Source organism: Brachyhypopomus gauderio, chromosome 6 (assembly GCF_052324685.1).
Source record: "Brachyhypopomus gauderio isolate BG-103 chromosome 6, BGAUD_0.2, whole genome shotgun sequence".
Taxonomy (NCBI): Eukaryota; Metazoa; Chordata; class Actinopteri; order Gymnotiformes; family Hypopomidae; genus Brachyhypopomus; species Brachyhypopomus gauderio.
The window spans coordinates 16,892,015-16,915,865 of NC_135216.1; the positions used below are offsets into that span (position 1 = coordinate 16,892,015).

Below are 23,851 nucleotides of genomic sequence, written 5' to 3' on the forward strand. Positions count from 1 at the left end.
GTAACAGAAGGGGTAAAGTGGAGTTCTGATCAACAGGAGGGGTAACAGAAGGGGTGGAGTGGAGTTCTGATCAACAGGAGGGGTAACAGAAGGGGTGGGGTGGAGTTCTGATCAGCAGGAGGGGTAACAGAAGGGGTAGAGTGGAGTTCTGATCAGCAGGAGGGGTAACAGAAGGGGTAGAGTGGAGTTCTGATCAGCAGGAGGGGTAACAGAGAGGGTAGAGTGGAGTTCTGATCAGCAGGAGGGGTAACAGAAGGGGTAAAGTGGAGTTCTGATCAGCAGGAGGGGTAACAGAAGGGGTGGGGTGGAGTTCTGATCAACAGGAGGGGTAACAGAAGGGGTGGAGTGGAGTTCTGATCAGCAGGAGGGGTAACAGAAGGGGTAAAGTGGAGTTCTGATCAACAGGAGGGGTAACAGAAGGGGTAAAGTGGAGTTCTGATCAACAGGAGGGGTAACAGAAGGGGTAGAGTGGAGTTCTGATCAGCAGGAGGGGTAACAGAAGGGGTAGAGTGGAGTTCTGATCAGCAGGAGGGGTAACAGAAGGGGTAGAGTGGAGTTCTGATCAGCAGGAGGGGTAACAGAAGGGGTAGAGTGGAGTTCTGATCAGCAGGAGGGGTAACAGAAGGGGTAAAGTGGAGTTCTGATCAGCAGGAGGGGTAACAGAAGGGGTGGGGTGGAGTTCTGATCAACAGGAGGGGTAACAGAAGGGGTGGAGTGGAGTTCTGATCAGCAGGAGGGGTAACAGAAGGGGTAGAGTGGAGTTCTGATCAACAGGAGGGGTAACAGAAGGGGTGGGGTGGAGTTCTGATCAGCAGGAGGGGTAACAGAAGGGGTAGAGTGGAGTTCTGATCAGCAGGAGGGGTAACAGAAGGGGTAGAGTGGAGTTCTGATCAGCAGGAGGGGTAACAGAAGGGGTAAAGTGGAGTTCTGATCAACAGGAGGGGTAACAGAAGGGGTAGAGTGGAGTTCTGATCAGCAGGAGGGGTAACAGAAGGGGTAAAGTGGAGTTCTGATCAACAGGAGGGGTAACAGAAGGGGTAAAGTGGAGTTCTGATCAGCAGGAGGGGTAACAGAAGGGGTAGAGTGGAGTTCTGATCAGCAGGAGGGGTAACAGAAGGGGTGGGGGGTGTGGGGTGGGTAGCCAGGGAAGTGTGGCCTTCAGCGTATGGAGCAGAAGGTTAATGACGTCAGGTTGTCTTCACGGTGCTGCAGACTAGCAAGGTGACACCTGAGAGCACAGACTCATTAAACTCCCAGCCGAGGCAGAAGTAATAACCTGGAGGTGCTATTATTGGAGACAAGTCCAGCACCGTACAGCAGCCTGTTTAGCTAGCTTGGTTAGGAGACAACAAAAACACACAAGACCTATTACTTGAAAAAACACTCAGAGACAGAGACGAACTGGGACACAGCCAGAAGTCGGCTGTGAAGCACTTGTGAAGGGAAAAACAGCTGTGTGTTTTAAATAAAATAGAGTAAAAATATATGGACAGCAACACACAAACCCGCCCAATGGCCTGCTGGAAAATTAACATTAGCTGTTTTGTGATGCTTATCCTAAAAAGTGTGTGGTGTGTGTGTGTGGTGTGGGGGGGGGGGGGGGGGGGGGGGGGGGGGGGGGGGCGACACACAGCTAGGAAAGCTGAGCTTCACCCGAGACTGGGAGGTGAACGTCGGGCGTGTTGCAAAGGCCCAAGGCCATGGATGTTTGACAGCGTGTGGTGTTTTCCCTGCTTGGGAAGGGTGCCAGGGAGCTTCTCCCCAAAAACACTGGGACGTCCCGGCTAGTCCTGGCTTGGTGGAGTCAGCAGATATTCTCTTCAGCTATTTATTCAGCTACTAATACAGTCACACCAGCAACCCGAGTGGAAAAGGCAACAGTAAAGGCAGAGACCGAACTAAGAGGGAGAGGAAGCCGGGGTCTTCTGGAATTTCCCCGCCACCTGCTTCTTTAGAGTCTTATGACTCCTCCCACTGGGGGAGGTCACATGACTACAACCTACCCAATGAGAGTTCCTTTGGAGTTGCGGATGAGGCCGAAGAGCACCAGCAGGCAGATGAGCACGTCGAAGAGAAGCAGCCCCAAGTATCCAAGCCACCTGAGAACAAAGATCCATTACAGTTAGGCACACACACACACACACTCACCTTACGCCACCATTTAAGGGCTGTGTGTGTGTGTACCCATATGTACGTACACACACACACACACACACACACACACACACACACCACACACACACACACACACACACACACACACACACACACAAACACACACACAAACACACACACAAACACACACACAAACACACACCAACATTTATAATCTGCATGTGTGCACAGATGCACATGTACACACACATATCTTGCTGCGATTTTTATGATGAGTGTGCATGTGTCTTATGTACACATGTAGAAATTCACACACTCTCAATGATGGAAAATGTGACCCAACCTCTTTGGACTATGTACAGCAACTCCTACTACCCCGAGCGTGGTGACATCTCCACCAGAGAGCAGCTGCAGAAGCACAGCTGACTGAACTGAGCTTCGCCTGACAGGACCCCCCCACCCCCACAGTCCGTGTGAGGACAGGACCCCCCCCACCCCCACAGTCCGTGTGAGGACAGGACCCCCCCCACCCCCACAGTCCGTGAGGACAGGACCCCCCCCACCCCCACAGTCCGTGTGAGGACAGGACCCCCCCCCCCCACCCCCCACAGTCCGTGTGAGGACAGAACCCCCCCCACCCCCACAGTCCGTGTGAGGACAGGACCCCCCCCACCCCCACAGTCCGTGTGAGGACAGAACCCCCCCCCCCCACCCCCACAGTCCGTGTGAGGACAGGACCCCCCCACCCCCACAGTCCGTGTGAGGACAGAACCCCCCCACCCCCCACAGTCCGTGTGAGGACAGGACCCCCCCCCACCCCCACAGTCCGTGTGAGGACAGGACCCCCCCACCCCCCACAGTCCGTGTGAGGACAGGACCCCCCCACCCCCACAGTCCGTGTGAGGACAGGACCCCACCCACCCCACAGCCCCATGGGGAGGTATGCCAGGGGAGGCACAGCCAGAGCGATGGTCCGTGCTCCTAATACAGAGATCAGACTGAGATCCCTGCAAATTACTGGACCCATCGCACTCCAGCCCATGTGCCTTGGACAGGATCTAGGTCAAACACCAATGAAACACGGTCGACACAGAAAACAGGCAATCCTGATACGCGATTCTATTTTTCAAATCTGATCCCTCCCTCCAGGCTTGAGAAACAAGGTCCCGGAAAGGGAAAATGAAGCAAAAATGGAGAATTGAGCAGCAAGAGTGGTGAGCAGGGTTCCTCTCCGAGAGGAGCGTAAATAGAGACGAGAGGCCGAGAGCCCCACAGTGCAGACAGAATGCCAATTCACACCCTCCCTAAGAGAGCACTGTTCACCGCCACACTTGTTCAGCTGTTCCTTCCCCCCATCCCCCCCCCCCACCCTCTGCTCATTTACATACGCATCTGAGCCCAAAACTTTCAGGAAAGTGCATTCACCAAGACCCAAGGATACACGGGCGTTCAATACTTAAACGGACAAGCTCCAGACGGCCGCACCACGCTTAAGCGTGCTACAGAGCCCACACCACCAAGACGAGGTCCTGACCCGTCTTCCCCGGGTCTCACCTGTACCAGTCGTACAGCTCCATCTTAGCAGCCAGGTCCTCCAGGGAGATGCTGGGGTTGCTCCAGAATGGGATCTCCACCATCTGCTTGAGCATCTCGTCCAGCTGGCCCTGAAGCTTCTGCACTGTGGACACGTAGTCGGTGTTCTTCGAGTACTGGCCTTCTAGACGCTGCAGGTTCTCATCGACTGTCTGGTTCAAGGAGAAGGCGCTGTCGGAAACCTAAACACACACACACACACACACACACACACACACACATACACAGGTCTGTTTAACTGTGGAGGTTTACGTGATAGAGTTTCATGTTTAGGTTTTAGTATGAACTGAAGGGATATAAACAGTGACCCCCACCAGTCTCTGGATCCCAGCAACCGTGCGGTTGGCATGGCGAAGCGAATAGGTGAGACGGTTCACTCCGTCGCAGGTCTCTCCGTTCCCGTAGAAACCGACGGCAATGCCAGCACTGTGGGGGCATAAAGAATGAGTGGACATGAGCGGAGGAAGAGGACAAGATGGAGGCCAAACTGAATCTCTGAAGAAAGTCGCTGTACCACCTAGGACACTGCCCTTAAGACACTGAGATGCCACAGAGGACACTGCCCTTAAGACACTGAGATGCCACAGAGGACACTGCCCTTAAGACACTGAGCTGCTACTGAGGACACTGAGGATGTTGCTGTTAGAATGGGATGATGCTAGGACACCTAGGACAATGGACTGATGCTAGGACACTGCCCTTAGTAGTTTGGTTTGCTTACTCCCATCCTGACAAACCACAGATGCACATTCAGGTGAAAGTCTTTAACGCCCAGAAGCTCAACTGACTGAAACAAAGAAATTCCTAAATATATATATGACAAAGATAAAAGATGATTTCAAACACTTTCTGATGTTTTAGCAATTGCACCAGCAATTGAACAGATGTAGAAAACATCTGATGAATGAATTCCACTTCATTGCCGATGGTCATACTGGCCTCTCAAAACTGCTTAACTGCTATAGACCGTCTGCATTCCCAACACACCTGAGATGATATGAAAATGGAGACATATGCCATGTGCTAAACATACATCATCATATCCCATTAACACTGACAGTAGCCTGGAGCACTCTAGCCATCCAGCTTATTTTGTCCAACATGAAGGTTGTTAATCACAAAGTCCACCATCCTAAATCATGTTAGCTTATCTGTTAGGCACTGCCTTCAATCTTGTCACAAACTCACCAATGTATGTTACTCTATTGGAAGGTGTATTGAAACAGCAGTATGTAGATATACAACTGTTCGGTTGGTGTTTGCCTTGGGGCAAACAGGCTGCGTGTGAGTGTGTCAGTGATCAGTCCAGTCCATCCACAGGAGTGGAACATCTCAGAGCCCTGAAACCAGACACTCACACCCAGCCTGCTAACACACTCAGCTTTGCGACCAGGAACAGAATCAAATCGATCAGCCTGTGGCTCCTGCTGACCGGCTATGGGGAGCAGGCCACCAAGGAAACGTACTGCCCTACAGGGACTCCTTACCAAGCAGGGTGTCTCACAGACCAGACACCACCCCCCAGTGGGCTCTGCTGTGCTCTACGTATGCAGCACAGGACAAGGCATCACGTACATTCATGTTGCAGCAGTTTGCTGCCTAACCACCAGGTGGCACTACAGCACATGGGCCTTTTGGGCAGTTGCTCTCCCTGGGCTTCCCCCCACCCTCCCTCGCCTTCTACAGAGCTATCCGGCTCCATTGTGAGACGCCCAACAGGCGCCTCTCTCCGTGGACCGGAGCCAGGGAGGAGTTCTCCACCATGCAGCTCCGCTGAAAGAACAAAGAGTCATTGAGCCGAAGGGGGTTCGAGGGGGTCGCCACGGCAGCCCTCAGCCGGAGGGGCGTGGCCCCGAGTGGCCGGCCATGTGCCCTTCGAGCACTTCGCCACGGAGCCCTGGCGTGCGGGGGCACGTGAGGCTGGGTCCTGGTGGTTCTGGCCATGGCGTGCGGGGGCACGTGAGGCTGGGTCCTGGTGGTTCTGGCCCTGGCGTGCGGGGGCACGTGAGGCTGGGTCCTGGTGGTTCTGGCCCTGGCGTGAGGGGGCACGTGAGGCTGGGCCCTGGTGGTTCTGGCCCTGGCGTGAGGGGGCACGTGAGGCTGGGCCCTGGTGGTTCTGGCCCTGGCGTGAGGGGGCACGTGAGGCTGGGCCCTGGTGGTTCTGGCCCTGGCGTGCGGGGGCACGTGAGGCTGGGCCCTGGTGGTTCTGGCCCTGGCGTGCGGGGGCACGTGAGGCTGGGCCCTGGTGGTTCTGGCCCTGGCGTGAGGGGGCACGTGAGGCTGGGCCCTGGTGGTTCTGGCCCTGGCATGCGGGGGCACGTGTGGCCGGGTCCTGGTGGTTCTGAGTGAAGGAGTGAAGGAGTTAAGCAGCGATGCCTGCCGATGGGAGCGGAGGATTATGGGTAGCCTGCGTGCAGCCATGCGGAGTGGAGTGCGATCAGATTTCCCCCTCGTTCAGTGGTATGTAGCAGCCACAACCGAGGCGTGCTGGGACAAGTCTCTGACGATCGAGACGGGGGGAGTGGAACCATCACCCCGTCATCTCCCTGGGCTCGTGGTCATGTGACAAGAACAGCGCGGCTTGGCTGGACTTCCCAGTAAACTGACGAGGCAGTACATGTGTGGGTTAATCAGCTGGGGCCGAGTTAAACAAAGGATTTCACCAATATTCATCCTGCTGGATGTAATCAGAGCTGAACACACGCCTATCTACGATGGTCTGCATCTGCAAAAGGCCCTACGAGGAACCTCATTCAAAACATATGAAGCTGGGTCTCTCCGTCTTTACACACCGCTATCTGTTCTCTGCATCACATGCATTTGAAGAATGCAACCAAGGCAGAAAGGCAGAACTTCTTCAAGCAGTGTGGCGTGTTTCATCAGTTGGTGCTTCATGCAACGCAGCACGACTTCTACAGCAGACGCTTTTCAAGGTCGCCGCTAAAGCCCAGATAATTACTCTGTGGCTAAAACTGCTGACTCGCACATGAAGAAGGAACCATGATGTTGCCGAGGTGTTCCTTTGATTACACGTTTACATTTACCGCACTTAGCAGACGCCCTTATTCAGAGCATATTTAACCAGCACGTCAGAACATGCTCGTCTACCCTCACACTCCTCAACCGGTTCTACCAGATGATCCAGGAGCACATGAAGCTACCATATCTACAGATGATCCAGGAGCACATGAAGCTACCATATCTACAGATGATCCAGGAGCACATGAAGCTACCATATCTACAGATGATCCAGGAGCACATGAAGCTACCATATCTACAGATGATCCAGGAGCACATGAAGCTATGACGTCTACAGTTGACATGCAGGAGGTCATCAGGTGAGCAGCGCACATCAATTTACGCCAGCAGACATCTGTTGGTCTGGGGATGGCAGGGCGGGTAGAGGGCGTGTGCTCCAGGCGGCCCGCGGTCTCAGCGGGTCTCCTGCTGAGCTGGACCGGCGCCATCCAGACGTGCTCAGCACAATCCGGGAGTCCCTCCCCTCGCTCATCAACCGCTGTCTGTCTAGACACGTGGCAAACGCTGCCGCCTCGCTCCCCTGATTCTATTTAAAAGCACCAGTGAGTGACTAATTGAATCAGGGTGTACCGCCTCAGAACTGAATCAGACGGAAACTATTAGAGTTTATTAGTAGATGAATGATGACTTTCCTCTGAAGAGGTAATTTATTTCTCTGCAGAGTTTATCTACTGCTAGTAAGACATCAGGAATATTGCCAACCTCATTAAAGACTCAGCAAGAACACCTCGATATAGGGGGCTTTAGCCAGGTGGGTCCACCTGCCTTGTGGTGATACTATGGCACCAGCATGTCTTTGGCTGCTCCGAGTCTAAGGCCTGTCCTTCTTCTGTCTTGTTCTTCTGACAGCAACATTTATGCACAGTAAACAGGAAGATCTGGCATCACCTGCAATACTGTCCAGCCATGGTCAATTCCTCCTTTCTACAACTGTCTAATAGGGGGATGTCAACTTGAAAAAAGAGGGGACTCACGGTTTCTAAGGCTGTGAAAAATCAAAGTTTTAAATGAGCTGGAAGCATCATATCATGATGTATGGCGTCCTCAGATGTCGAGGCATGAGCTGATTAGCATAAACGTGGTTCACCTTCTCAAGCATATCTGTGGATTTCAATCACCTCCAACTATTCAACAGCATGACAACAACGCACCTGAAGCAGTTACCTTTGACCTCCAACCACATCACCCTGGCTGTGCAGATCCAATAACAGGCGCCACCATCACCCCACATCTTACTGACTTTAGGTTGCCCCCCCCAGAATGACACAGCATGTCGAGGCAGCACAAAAAACCACAACCAACCAAACCAAGTTCTTCACATAGTCTTTTGGAAACAGAACCATGATCAGACCCCTTCCATGAGAAATGATACAAAGCCTGCAAACGTGAATCATGACCCATTTTCCTTCTAAACCAAGTCTGCCCATATCTTCTTCCTGGGCACCATTCCATCAGCTCCATTTAGCTCTCTCTCTCGAGTACATCACATCTGCAGGCTTTCCCTTTAGCCTAAATAATGCATAAGATAAACTGCTCAAAAACCCAAGCCATACTTAGTCAGAAGTACATTTTTGGAATGAATGTGAAACCGGTCGGCACGGAGACAGAGCAGTCATGGTGCCCAGAAAGAACTCATCTCTCTGTTTCTAGTATTGAAGTTCAAATGGCCTTATTTAAAAAGAGACACTGCCCCATGAACTAACTTTGAATTTCGGGCACTGGTTTTGTGAATTCATTTTCAAACTTGTTTATTATCCCACAGCTTCCTCGTCAGCTTCAAGAGCTGAAGCAATGATCCAACATTTGAAATGTAGGCTAGTGAACTACACAAGCTGCAGAAGCCATTAGCTAATGTCCTGCTGTGCACACTTCATAGGGAGGAAGGGAGCATTAGCAGAGTCCTCAGAGTGCCATTCTTACATGTGTAAACCATGGTGGAATCTATTCCACACAAGGTTCCATGGTTCCACAGTTCCATGGTTCCATAGTTCCATGGTTCCACCACAATCAGCCTGATACTGCCGTGTTACTCCTCCTCTCAGCTGAATCAATTTCTGGCTGCAGATTTAAATGGCCACAAGCAAACCACAACCAATCGAAGCTTCTTGCCAATGAAGACCCGCATAGGCGACGGAATGAGTAATATGCGAACAAAAAGAGCTCTTTGCAGTGCTAGCAGCCTCTGCTCTGTGGAACGACATGGAGATGAGGTGTTCACAGGGAAGCCCATGTTGGAGGCTCTGTGCACATCCACCGTGATTTTACAGAAAGCTAACAGAAATATCTGGCCTTGCAGCAACCTCTAAGGAGTACAAAAAACTGTAACATATGGGGGAGAGTGTGTGTGTGTGTGTGTGTGTGTGTGTGTGTGTGTGTGTGTGTGTAAAGACAGAGGAATAGGGAGTATCTGCACTGATTATGCTGCAACCATCAGCACATGATGTCATGTCTCATCCCTTGGTTATTTCTGGCGAGAGCACAATTTACCAGAAATGACGAGGTGTCCGAATGCTGTAGAATCTCTGAGCAGTGCCAGCGTCCGGGCCAAGCGGAGGGCACGGGAAGCCCCGTGTGTCCGGACCGCTAGGAAAAGGCAGAGTCTCTGGCCACGGCCCGGAGTGTGTTCCCACATCACTCACTAGTGAAGGGGGATAAACAGGGGCGTCCTCCTGGGCTTCTAGCTGCCAGTGTGCTTCTCAGAGCACAGAGGCTTTGGTACACAGCCAAGACTGTGTGTGTGTCTCTTTATCTTAGTGATATCATAACCACACCAGTGCAAACACTGCAGAATGCTGATTAAAACATTCACTGTTAGGGAGGGGTAGGATGGCACAGCGCCAGAAATAAGCCTCCACTAACCCCCGACGGCAGAACACCCTCTAAAACATGAGCTCTTTCCTCACCTCACCTTGACTGGTTGGTGCTGGAAGATGTTGTGTGTGTTACCTGTTAAAAGGATTTATGGTTAGGACTGAGGTAAGAGATGAGATGGCATTTTGAGAGTGATTCATGTACAAACCCAGAGCTCACAAGCTTTCCCTCACAGACGGCAGCATGTTCCATAATGCAGGTGAGACAAAAAAAAAAGAAGTCGTCCACCTGGGGACATGCGTCAGAAATGCCGGGGAGGCTTTGAGGAGGAGCACTGCGGCAGTGCCGGGCTCAGCGCCGCAAAGAGGGGGACGGGTCCCTCTCTCCCGGGTCCGCCTTCTACATGGCACGGACGCTTCCTCTAGTCACGGATCCAGATCCTCCCCAACAGCTGCACGCAGGGAGATAGAGCCTGAATATATGCAACCCCTCCCACACTCAACCCAGATAGAGACAGAGAAAGAGACAGAGAGAAAAATGCAGAAAGACAGAGAGGGCACGCGAGACAGAGAGAGAGCGAGCACAAGAGACAGAGAGAGAGCGAGCACAAGAGACAGAGAGAGAGCGAGCACAAGAGACAGAGAGAGAGAGAGAGAGAGAGAGAGAGAGAGAGAGAGAGAGAGAGAGAGAGAGCACGAGAGAGTAACTCTTCAGAACCCTGATGACACCAAACACAGGCCTTCCTATAATTACTGGGCGCACTGGGCTACTCGGAGGTCAAAGTGCCATCACTCAAAGAGAGGCCAGTGGCTCCATTATTTTTCCCACAGCAACACAATTCAGTCATGTCTTGGGACACAAGTGCTATAGCAGACCCAGGTGCTCTCTACTGGGAGGGGACTCCTTTAACCTTATTCCAGACAGGATGCCCCGTTTTGTGGTGTTGACTTGCACAGACTTGTCCCACACTGGCATGCGGAGTGGAGAGTGCAAGTTACTGCCGGTATTTCAAAGGACGCTCTGAATCACCAGCAACAGGCAAGAGACGCACGCTGTATTTCCTCATCAGCCCAGTGAATCAGCTCTGCTGAAGGTTTAGTGGTCCGACGATGGATAAAGGTCTCGCATGTCCCACGGCCCCAACAAACGACAGGTCCGATCTGGTCTGGCCCGTCTATGTCGGCCCTTTCCCAGCACGATTCTGGTCACAGGCCCGGATTGGTGAATTGCCACCCGCGCTCTGACTGGTAGGACAAACCAGGAAGGCAGACTGAAAAGGCACCAGCGGAGAAGAGGATGTAAGCTGTGAATTTTGAGCAGAACTGGGTGTGAATTTCGTGATATTGAGTGAAACAGGACGAAATCCATCAGTGTTGTAAATCGCATGCTGCTGCAAACAGCGCCACCTACAGACCAGGCTGAGTAGGATCCAAGAACATCTTGCACATCACCCTGGGTTTTACATAAGTAACATTTCTGCAAAAACTATTTCAATAAATCATACAGGCAACTGTACATTTCAAACAATATTCAACCATCTGCTTCATGACAAAAGACCACGGTCCATTTGATCCTTGTATGTCCAAACCCGTGACTCTGATGAAAAGTTTTCCATACAGCTCGCTGCGTGAACGAACCCGCCACTGCTGGCACAATGGCGGGAGCGAGAGGAGGTGTGTTGTCGTGGTAACGGGACCTCGTTTGCGGCAGGATGTCTGGCGGGACAATGGACCAGGGCCCAGTTTCCCATCCATTCACCACCGCCGTCCTGCACCGCCACACCAACAAAAGGGGCACATTAGTGATTCAGCCGGTCGTGTTGGGGGATCCACTCCCCAGATCGCCTTTCTGCAGCCTGCCGGAGGAGTTCACGGGGGGGGGGGGGGTCAGGCCCAGGAGCAGAGGGGTAGGCAGAGGCACAGACTTCCAGCCTCGCAGGATGGTGTATAAGAACAGTCTGAGCTCACAACAGTCGTATGACTTCAGAGGGTCAAGCAATTAACTTTTTTCCTGCTAGAACTCTAAAGATTCAAAACAGAAAAATATATATTTTTGCTTTACTGCAATGGCTTGTCAAGTAGACAGCGATAAGAGGAACATATTACAAAAAATACAACCAGCTGAAAGTGGAAATCTCCTTACAAGAATGATCTCAGTTTAGAATAACCCCTATTGTCCCTTTCCCAAGACATCTCAGCAAAAACCCCTGGCAACAGGCCGAGAGAGAGAGAGAGAGAGAGAGAGAGAGAGAGAGAGAGAGAGAGAGAGAGAGAGAGAGAGAGAGAGAGAGAGAGAGAGAGAGAGAGAGAGAGAGAGAGAGAGAGAGAGAGAGAAACCAAATGGCTTCACTTTACAGACATCAAGTGCACTCCTAGACTGTTCCACATAATCAAGGCTGTACTGACAGTAAATGTGAGTAAGATGTGGAGTAACAAAGTCAGATTCCTAATGAGTTAGTCAGGTGGGAAAAACAGTACTGCATCTTGACCCGTGATGGGCAGGTTCAGGTGATTCTTCACGTGCAGGTGACTGTATGTGACTACACAAGCCACTGACACCATAAGAGCCAGTGGCTTGAGACTACACCTGTTTGTGAGGAGGTAAACACAGCTGAGATATAGCCGTGGTACTGGGAGGAGGTTACCCCCCCCCCCCCCCCCAATCGGCCGTGGTACTGGGAGGAGGTTACCCCCCCCCCCCCCCCCAATTGGCCGTGGTACTGGGAGGAGGTAACCCCCCCCCAAATTGGCCGTGGTACTGGGAGGACATGAACCCGTCTCAGAGACAGCTAGCACCATGCTAGCACCCGCTCTGAATGCGAGGGGATTAGTGCTAAAAATACTTCCCCATTTCCCTGCTGCCACAGAGCCATAGCTGCTGCTATGGCCCCACACCGCGGATCAGAAATTAAACAGTTCTGCAGTTCTTCCCATGATGCACTGCCCCTTCCTCTTACGCCTGAATGAGCTGAAGTGTATGTCACGAGGAGGGGAGATGTGAGTACAAAAAAAAGTGAGGAAACGATACAAGTTGCTCGTTTTTTTTAAATCAGTGCAATTAACACAACAACAGCTGGCAGAAGACAGAAATAAACTTGTGATGAAACAATCTATTTAAAACCGTCTCATTATCACTAGTTTAAGGTGCCATGGATTCAATTTCATGTGCATTAAACTGCTTATCCACATCGTGACCACGAGGATTTGCAAGAACAATTTATCATCACGCTTATTCATATCACCTTATACCACAGAAACATTAGTGCGTCATTAAACGTGACAGGTCCTCAAAGCTTGTCTGCACCAAAGCCCTTAGCTAAGCTGTCTTCTCTTGGCTGTGATGAACACAGCCACAATTCAAATTCTGGAGGGTAAGGACTAAAATCACAGTCTAAAAAATAACGAAAAGATTATAAATCATCGGCCAGTCTTCTACGGCTGTTATTGGCAGTCAAGATGTCAACAGGCAAGGTGAGCGAGAGAACTTCCGTGGATAAACAGCCATCCGTAATATATACGCACCAAGGAACCGGGCCGTGTCCCAGCAGCTCCATAAGCCACTGTAAAACTTCTAACCAGCATGAAGAAAACCCGGGGGCCGGTCGTTCGTGAAAAGTCACAAGTGGGAATCGCAACGAACGCTCGGTGCTGGGGAAGCGCTCGTGTGGTCGGGGGACGGGGGGACGGCTAACCCAAGGGGGTGTGGCCATGCGGAGTGGGCGGGGCTTGCGGCGATGACTCACCTGCACACGAGGGTGGCGATGATGACGCACCAGGCGGTGCAGCAGCAGTCGGCGTTGGGCTGCTCCTCGTTCTTCTTGCGACGGCAGCAGAGCCAGAAGGAGTAGAAGAGGAGGAAGAGGAGGTCCAGCGCCAGGCAGGCCACCGCCACCGCCCCCACCAGCAGGACAGACTACAGGAGGGGAGGAGGAGGGGGTCAGCACGGTTACGGCAGCGCAATAAACACCTCACCGCTACACACAGCCCCTCGTATGATCGTATGACCAATGTGCTGCAGCTAATTGTAATCCAGTTCATCTCCAGGAACAGAGGCAGCGCTCCTACCCAATTCCCCTCGTACGTTACGCTGAAGAAGAAACGGAGTCCATTCAAACTCTACAAAGCACTACAAAACTGGTGAGAGAACAAAATATATCCTGGTAGGGACTGAATTTTCAGACTGTAGGTTTTTCTGGGCTGTCCGAGTTGCCATAGAAACCATGATATTACGCATTCCTTAGAATTACTCAAGAGGAGTTTTAATCTCTTTTTTTCCCTACAGCAGGCCTTTGGCAAGCACTACATAACAATAATGGCAATAGTCAATTTAAAAGACTGAACTGGGCCATAACTGTAATGGATAAAGGGAAGAACACATAAATAATGATCAGTTAATGCTGTAGTCCCTGGGCCCACTTCACCAGCAGGCACTATGCAGAACTGCTTTCTGCCCGTCTACTGCTAAGCTGTTTTTTTTTTTATTTTTATGACCTATCCGAACAGTGCAAGTACCAGTTGAGGCAATTATACATAAATCTGAATAATACATTAAAGGTTTAACATTAATTCAGCTGATGCTTTCACGATGTGCATTATATGTTCCTGTAGCACTGGCTCTGTGTGCAATGAGAGGTCAAGGCACCAGCCATGAATACTCACACACTACAGGCCAGACACTTAAAGACCGTCTGACCACAAACCACTCAAGGCCGGTCATCGTGCACAACCAGAGCCACCAGCGCCCCTGGTGGCCGTCCTGGGCTACAGGGAGAGACCAGGGCCCTGATGACAGAGCTGCTCACGCCCGCATGAGTGGAGCAGGAGTCACACATCCACAGCCTGCAGGACTTCAACCTGTGCCAAGCTGCCCATCAGGCGGACGGTGTGGGGACAGAGAAAGCCCGCGGGAGCCGGCTAGAGGCAGGCTGGCTGGACCAGGGTGGTCAGCCCTTCAGGGTCAGATCACACCAGCTGAGATCAAAACGAGGCTCTACCCTCTCCTGCTCAGCTGCAGTCCCCGTGTTTCATGACAATAAAACCAAGATGATTAAATTGAAATAAAGAACCCTGCTGAGGAGTTAATAACAACTCCACGCTGCATTATTACCACGGTTCATCTATAAGCACAATCAAATCAAGGAGCCCAAAAAGCCAGTGGGGCTTCATTGGAGAGTGTGTGTTGGAGGAAACCTTTATACTCCATACTGAATCTCCATCTTACGACGCCTACTTATGGCCACCATGGAGTAAACCCTGCTCCACCCAGCCCCTCCACCCCCATCATGCTTTAGTCTCCACTACATGTGCTGTCTAATCATTAGGATAACCATCTCTCATTCCTAATCAACATTTGTTTCTCAGGTTTGTTACACCCTACAGAATTTTGAAAATCCAAAAGATTTGAAAATCAGAGCACATCTCACACAGTCAGGTCTCCACAGATATATGCACTGTTGCTAAGCAGGCACTACACTATTTTAAAAATAGGACACACTACAGGATTAAAAAAATATAACGCATTACAAGATTTAAAAAAAAATATCACGCTTAACATCAAACCTATAGCGGAAGGACACATGAAAAAAACTCCCACACCTCAAATCTCATGTGAATCAGTGTGAGGCTGGACAGCCATGGCAAACAGACACAGAAATGTGGAAATAACTCCAAAAGCACAGATGAAGTTCTTGTTGGGCAAACATAGACATGCTTTATATCTCTGCACCGATACAAAGGGGGAAACACAAATGCTCACTGTGACATTTCTGACTAGGCAGCTAGTGCCTGAACCTCACAGACTTCAGCTTTCCATCTCACATAAGAGGCGTTACTCATGATTTCAGTCGTAGAAATCACATACATGTGACAACATCTTAGTTGCCATGATGGGCTCAGGAGCTTGGTGTAGGATTGACTCATTTCTGCTCCTACTACCAAACCATCCGTGCAACATCAGCTTCTGGGATACGTCAGGACAGCAAAGCTGGGCCTAAAATTAAGCTCAAGGCTAAAATCAGGCACAGTGCCTGGATGATCCAAGTAGCTAATCCTTTTGTTGTTGATTTAATCGCCTTTTTTTTGGCTTTATTTTGTTGTTGACCAGAGGACAGTGGGTTTAGCGGACAGTGGGTTCAAAAGGTCAGCGAGTTCAGCAGTTTCCCCTTTGCAGCTTCCTCTTGGGGAATCTTCCTTACGCTCTCAGAGTTTCCCCTTGCTGCTGCTCATTTGGCTTGCGTACTAGGGTCTTAGAGCTGGATATCTGTAGGGCTGCGACAACACCTGGTGTGTGTGTGAGACAGACACACACCAGGTGTTGTCGCAGCCCTACAGATATCCAGCACACACACGCACACACACACACACACACACACACACACACACACACACACACACACACACACACACACACACACACGATGAAGGACCTCTGTCCAAAGCATCCTATTCCCCAGGAAACCTTGTGTCCTTCACTGCATTTCTTAACTTTTGCACAGGCATGGCCTCAACACACTAAAAGCAATGGTCAATGGACCGCAGAAACTGATGGTGAAACAGGCTGTTTGTTTAGCCTGTTTCCACTGGGAGGGCCAACCAGTTACTAATACAGAGTCAGGCAGTTCTGGACCATGCTGAACTCTTGAGACCAGCTACATTCTCTTTGTCCTGCCAGTGTTGTACTGGAAATCGGGACCAGGAATTATTTGAGGTGCCAATAGGTTCTTAACACGAAACAACTACAGTGTGTCTCTGATGCGATGAATAATTTGGAGTGCAGGACATAATCAAACGCCAAACTTTGGCAATGAGAGAGAAATCAACAAGAGGCTTAGCTCCATTTTTGAAGAACCAACTGGCCAATCCTTACGCCATTAACCATTAGCTCACTGTGCTGGGAAAATATGCTGAGCACAGTGTGTAAGAATTTTGTGCCGAACCGTATTCATGGGAAATGTGATTGGAATGTTTCCTGTTCTTATTTTACTGCGGAAAAGAGGCTTTCTTGTGAGTGCATGTCCAGTTGTAGGAGGGCTTTCTCTGACTTCACCCTAACAGCAGTTGCTTTATGCTTTTACCCCATATATCAGAGGGCATAGAAATTATTCACAGAAAGAAACATTCCAGTACTCGTAAAGAATGCTAAACATGGTACTAAATTTAGGCTGTCTAATCGGGACTGTGCACTGGACAGTGAAAAATGAACAAAGTATACCATTCAGGCAAATGAGGAAAACAGACTTTATGATCACCAGAAGCCTGTCTTTCTGTCCCAATCAGTTTATTTTCCACAAACCATGTTTTTACCATTTTATTACAGATAAGACAAATTGTGCCTTCAATTTTATCCTCCAGAAAACTAGTTCATAAATGCTTGGAGCTTCTGTGATAGAAAAAGTGCTTCTTTTAAGCCCTAGTTGAAAGTCAGTGTTGCAGACAAACCACTATGCAGACTGCATGAAAGGCATCCCTGCCAAACAGCTTCCTGTGCGCTCCGGAGGTCGTGATACCTGCTGTGATGGTGCCCGAGTGCTATCACCTACCCGCTGGGTCACCGTCTCCTCTCACACTGACTGACCCCCACAGACCCTTCGTGTTAGTGATAAAGCCACTGCAGCTGGGCGGTTCTCACAGCTCCCTCGGACCTGCATAAGCACCCATACTGGTTATATTGACAAATCAAACGACACCCTCACTGACTCATAATCGACCAATTATATCCTGATTTACAAGTCTCAACAGACCCATTAAGTCCTTTTGAATAACCGATTATTAGTGCTGAGTTGGGTCAGTGGCTGAATGGCATCATCACATGCCAGTTAGCCAATGCCCAAGCCTATTGTTATTGTACCATGATTAATGAATCTATAGTACCATCATCCAATTATCTATGAATCTAGTCACTTACACCATGAATCTTATGCTAACAGAATCACTACAGCATGCTTGGCGAAATGTCTGCACAGACAACCCTGATATCATCCTGATTTACCACCTTTAAAATCACTACTGTGGTTGACTAAAAGTCATTGATTCAGTTCAACAGTATTTGCCCACATCTGACATGCTAACAAAAAACATAATCCTTCTTGGATTTGAAATCTGGTTTTGACTGGATGGGAACAGGTTCCTCTTTTAGGTTCCTCTGAAGGTTACGTCCTCGTTCCTGTTTCGTTCGTACCATTTCCCCATGTCACCGTCTCTACTGAGTGGTTAAGTCCACAGGCCAGACCTCTGCATGGAGTCTGTTTGATAACACTTCTGAAGAGGTACACAAAACGGAACAGTGCATGTCAGGATAAAATGAGGCTACATTTTAAGGGCAAAAAAGAAAAAAAAAGAAAACAACGGTCCAAGTTGTTTATTTCAAACCAACACACCAATTTCATTTTCATGACAGAAGCAATTAAAACACCTACAAAATAGAAGACCAGCATTAAGGCTCCATTAGCCAGTGTCTAGGCGGAGGTAGTGTGTGGGTGAGGGGTAGGGGTCTATAAGATGAGACAGCACTTCTACAACTACATTTGGTCTCAATCTGGGAGAAATGCCAGGAGACACTTAGGTTATAATTAATCTGTATTAAATTACCCTCGTTTTCAAAGAATAACAGCACCTGTGAGAACTGCATTGTTGGCATCCATGGATGTTGCATCAATAGGACAAGATTAATAGAACCAATTTGCTTCGAACAAGTTAGTTTCTCTGCAACGATGAGGATGAAAATAATGTGGTGTCATATGGAACCTGTAGCTTAAGCAATTTACCAACAAGTAACCTGGTCCCAGAGAGGATAGGGGAGACCAAGAGGTAAGGGTGCTGTCTATATGATTTGAATATGAGGTTACGGTGGTACGTTCAGACATGGTCATCCAGACTCATACTCTGTACAGATATCATTCGAGACATCACATGGTGAGGGTAGAGCTCCATTAGCAAGATGGAGCAAACGGGTAAAGACACTCCCTGCTATAAACTTAGGCAGACACTACATGTGAGTGGCAAGCAACAGAAAGGTATGTGAGTGATGGATTTGGCCTTGTCAGCGTCTGTATGTGGAGGCAGCTCAGACATGAACAGCACATCAGTCATTTGATCCATGTAGGTCACAACGCTATTGGTTTTTCATTTAATTCCCGAGTCCAACACATTCGACTTGATTTCAGACCAGCCATGTTTTTTGGAGACAGGAAGACATTCAGACACCACTCCTCTAAACAGACTCTAATCTCCAGCAGATTATCTTAATGGTCCTTCTACTGCATGAGGACTGGGCCCCATCACAGAGCAGCTCATTTTAAACAATCTCACCCACACAGAGAAAAGCCTTCCATAGATACAACTTCACTGATTTCAAATCAAATGGCCCCAGCCTGATTTGTTTCTGTACTAGTGCAAATATTTCACACTTATTAGTGGGCCATTACTAGCCACACCATGGAAAACAGAACAGAGAAACATTTTCCATGTGTGGAATGCCACTGTGTTTACATGGCTAAGCAGGAAGCCATTTGGTACTCTGAGGAAGGGAACACGTTGACGGTAGCCTATTCAGTCTGGTTGCATTTGAAATGTGTTGGTTTCCCACAGGCATCCTCTACCAAAGAAGTGGGAAGATGACTCAGGGAAAATATTCTGTCTCCTCGACTCAGCACATCTAATATAAAAATCAGACACAGCAACTTTACTGACGCGAGAGTACGACATCGAAAGACGTTTTAAAATGGCAAAGACCTAGCCTCTTCAAAAAGCCTCTTTTAAAGTTCAAGAGTTTTGTTCAGGCTCCATTTTATATATATTTGGCAGGGTCTCAATCTCTCAATCTTTTTTAAGTTTAACTTCCTACAGCAAGTCCTGACCTCAGATTCTGTGACCATTACGCTACACAAACACTGAACAGATGTGTTAAACTGTGGGTTACCGCTGTTCATGAGCATAGTCCTTGCAGTTTTACACCATTTGTTTTTTTGTGTCACACTTGTGTCCCCAAACAAACATTCCTGATGGAAGAAGAAAAGGAACACAAGCTTTTAAATGCCAGGCAGAGACAACATCGGTGGGTGAAATTTCACAACTTATTGTCCATATTGAAAGACCCCAGCTTTGTCTACGGCTGGTGTCCACACCAAACAAACCATCTTCAGACCAAAGCCACATAACATGGATGAAGAACTATTCTGCGAATTAGCGCTGGGCAATTCGAAACAGACATTCTGAAGCTCTAGACTAATTGATATCATGTTGCCTATGTCCATGATATTGGATTATTAAGAGATTAATCAATCATTTTAACACAACCTAGGACAAGATGGAACTTGGATGCAAAAGAAAGTTAAAGTTAATTCAAAAGACAGTTTTACAGCATTTAGCCAATGCCGCAATTCGTAGTTAGCATGCTAGTCATATGAGATTGCCGAATACACCAATATAATCACACATGATCATTTCTTGTTTTTTTCTATTTAGCACATCATTTATTTCCAAATGGATGAGAAATAATATTTGTAGATTGCAGGATTTTTTCAAAGATTTTGTATCATTATTACATGAGCTTAAATGGTACAGCAGCATAAAAACTGGAGTGAATCAGTGTGAGCACATCGGAGAAAAGCTCAAGAATAAACAAATCAGTATTTCTAGCTTCACTACAAACAGTATATGATTATATAGTACACAATAAAGTACATTTTTGTGACAAAATACTGATGTTAAAATAAGTCCAATATATTTTAAATGTGAAAGTATTGCTGTCCCCATTAAGCTCAAAGTGATCCCTTTAAGCTCACTTAGATTGACTGCCTATGTGAAAAGTTCATTAATGGTCTAAAAACAATCATTCAGTCAGTTTTCTGTGTAAATTAAGGTAAAGTACTTAGCAATAACTTATTTTTATAGACTTTCCATGTCTAAATTCAATTTAAAATTAAAGATAATTGACAATAACAATAATTAAATGTAAAATATTCTTGTGAGCTTAATTAGAACAGGGGTGTTCTTAAAGGGTACAGAATGCACCCATTAAGCACACCTCAGACTTTTGCCTTTTAAACTTTAATAACTATTATAAATTGTAAAACTATTAACATTAAAATTAACATTGTTACATGAGAGATTAAGCTTTCATTTTAACTTAACATCTCCTGCTAAACAGAATGACATTTGCTTTAAATGTGTCACATTTTAGATTTTAGATAATCACGACAAAATGACCTCTTTCTTCAGAAAAAATATCCCAGTTTTAACAGTCAGTGAACTACAAAGGCAAAAAAAACAAAATCGTTTATTAACTAATTGAGGTAAAATGTTATTGATCAGAGCTCATATTGCCCAGCCCTACTGTGAATATATAGTAATTATCGTCTTGTAATATAATAAAACAAACTGCTGAGGACTTCTCGTGGTTAAAGACTGAGCAGCATGCCAGATCCTCTTATCCAGAGCAACTTACATATTTATCTGTATTATAGCATACTAGTTTGTTTGCATTACATGAATGTCATAATGCATTAAAACCTACCCATACATCTCAAACTTGTTGGGGTTCTTACATCATATTCATTAGAGCGTTAATTTGCATATTCCAGGCCAGTCCCATATCTTGAACCTCTGTGGACAGACTTGATTTCTTGACTTCTCCTCAGATTGTTATTAAAAATTCTTATCAGCTACATTGGCACACCGTTCAATGGTGTGGGTGTGAGAATGAAAGCATTGTTTTATATCGATTCCTTTTACTGTGGGAACCCACACAGTTTCCACTTTATCATGGAAAAAAATACAGCTGCTCTCATCGGGACCTGCTGCCAAATCCACAAGGAAGAGCCAAGCCTAGTGGAGATATTACAATAATCTTGGGAAGGACATCTGAAGTGCATGACAGTATAGGCTACCTGGGCACTAATATCCAGAAACAGGCCAGAAGAACCACACCTAAATTCAAAGGCAACTCAGACTGCTTGGACTTTACTAAAACCAATGAAAACAGAAGTGTTAAGAGACCATGACAGTGCATATGGTTACACCATTAGAAAATGCTACTGCATGTGCCGTTAATAGATCCTTTGCAAATTCTTCAATGCCAAGCAGGTCATGTGATGAATTTATTTGCAGCACTGCTGAGAAAAAAACAGCGTGTGTTTCCTGCCTGGCCCACAGACAGGGCTGCTTCGTCAGGCCGTAACACGCCACGCCAACAAACTGACAAACCAGATTATCACCACCCGGCTCTCTCTTCCTACTCTTCAGACGGCACTCCTGGGAATGATGCCCTAGAATGCCTAAAAGCATCACACTCAGCGATGGGGAGTGAACACTGGGCAGTACTGCTCCCTTGAAGGTGGCCGTGCTGACCCCCCCCACAGTTGTGATTAGAGAGCGTGCTCTCCCGCTCCTCCTCCCAGCCCACAGCACCAAGGGAGGAGGTGCTAAAAGAGAGAAAATAAGCAGTTTTTTGTGTGTCAGACGTACAGTCTTAAACATGTAAGAAAGACTTATGTAAAGGGGTTGTTTTCACCAAGAAGGGATAAAGAGGCTACAGAATCAGAGAGAATTATTAGCAAAACATGGAGTGAGTGAGGGTAGTGCTTCAGATGGGTTTTAGTGCATAGCTAATTTTGGAGGGGAATGCATATATCAGCCTAAAATGGACACCATCTGGGGTTTCTTACATGCTTGCCAGAAATTTACTGTATTTCCACATCCCCCCCCCAAAAAACTGTAACTATAAAGGATGAAAGAATTCAATCAAATTGTGCAAATAGCCTAATGTTTCTCAAAGTTCCAAGAAGGCAGGTCATGAAGGTCCAAAGAATCACGCCAATCCATCCAGCGGCCGCATCTGGAGGGTCTCGTCAGCTCCTACTCACAGACCCTGGGCCTCGGGCATCACGCCACTGGCTGGACCTGCTCAGACAGCCTTAGCCATGGCTGCTTTGCAAGCCCTGTCTGAAGCCACAGCCCCAGCCTTGGCAAAATGGCAAAATCAACCTCAATCAGTCTAGATCTTTTGAATATTTCCACAGAAAAAACAATCAGACATGCAGAGCCTCATTTATCTTGGGACCCAACTCACATCATCTAAATGCAGCCAATTAACATACAGTACAGCAAAGTGCAACAACCAGATGTCTTTCACTGTAGTGTGCCTGGTTATGCTTAAGATTAAGGTATTTTCACATCAGCATCCATTTCGATTATGCAAATGTGTACACTCTCTTAACGTGAAACAAAACAGAGATGGCTCAAACAATTAATTCTTCGATGGTTGGCTTATCCCCTGAGCTCCTGATGTCCTCTAGGACAGCCACTTCACCTCTACCATGAAATGCAATATGACATTTCATTCAGTCCAACACAACTTGAAAACAGTGCATGTTCATACTGGGGAAAACACTGCCCCACAAAACCATCAGATAAGCACCTGCAGTAGGCTGTAGGTCCATGTACAGGTTTTAAATGTCATGGTTATGTACCAAGAATCATTTTTTGGCATTACTACTATTACTTTACTATCTATTACTTTCGACTTCAACAGACCTGATGTCCCATTGGTGATTAAGGTGAATTATGAATAATTAATAAATATGATTCAGCCTATCAGGAATTCAGGACAAGGTCAGTGCATGGGCATGAGGCATGGACTCCACAAGACCTGTGAAGGTGTCCTGTAGTATCTGGCACCAAGACCCTAATTTCTTAGGTTCTGTACATTGCAAAAGGGGTGTACTTGGTCTGCAACAATGTTTGGGTAGGTGGTCCACACGGATGCCAGGACCCAAAAGGTTTCCCAGCAAAACATTTCACAGAACAGCACATGGATTGGGCAGCTTGCCTTCTCCCCATAGTGCATCTTGGGATGCCACTTTCCCCTTATGAGAGTAGAAAAAACCGTTACAATTTGATTAGTCCTAATTCAGTAAAAGCAGCCTTTGTCACGGTGGAAACAGACTGGTAAAAGACGGGGTTTATTATTTCATGGTGTGAACAAATAGGCCCTATTTTACAGAAGAGGCCATAAAACAGGCTAACGAGCTAAGAACGCTGACAATACATCATTTAAAACCCGCTCAAATGTCAAGACACATCACACCCTCCAGACTGTATGATACAGCGTTGATACGTTGAAAAAATTTTTTTCATCCCAATATGCCAGGGTTCTACTCTAATGAGTTGATCCACTGAAACAATGTTTAACAATAAAACTACGGACAGACCTCCAGACACAAAATATCCAAACGTTCTTTGGACGTTCACAGCGTGATATTTATCTGGTATATGGTAGAAAAACATGCTGAACGACC

The 23,851-nt window shown here is 47.7% G+C and overlaps 1 protein-coding gene across 1 annotated transcript in view; it reads right to left on the minus strand.

The window, feature by feature from the left end:
- The window catches only part of ttyh3a (tweety family member 3a), a 40,966-nt gene that overhangs the window by 14,513 nt on the left and 2,602 nt on the right, over positions 1-23,851 (minus strand). The window contains exons 2-5 of the mRNA XM_077009212.1: positions 13,301-13,470; positions 4,023-4,134; positions 3,670-3,890; positions 2,004-2,099 (exon numbers count right to left, since the gene is read on the minus strand). Of these exons, the coding sequence (XP_076865327.1) occupies positions 2,004-2,099; positions 3,670-3,890; positions 4,023-4,134; positions 13,301-13,470 (599 nt within the window). The remainder of the gene's footprint in view (positions 1-2,003; positions 2,100-3,669; positions 3,891-4,022; positions 4,135-13,300; positions 13,471-23,851) is intronic.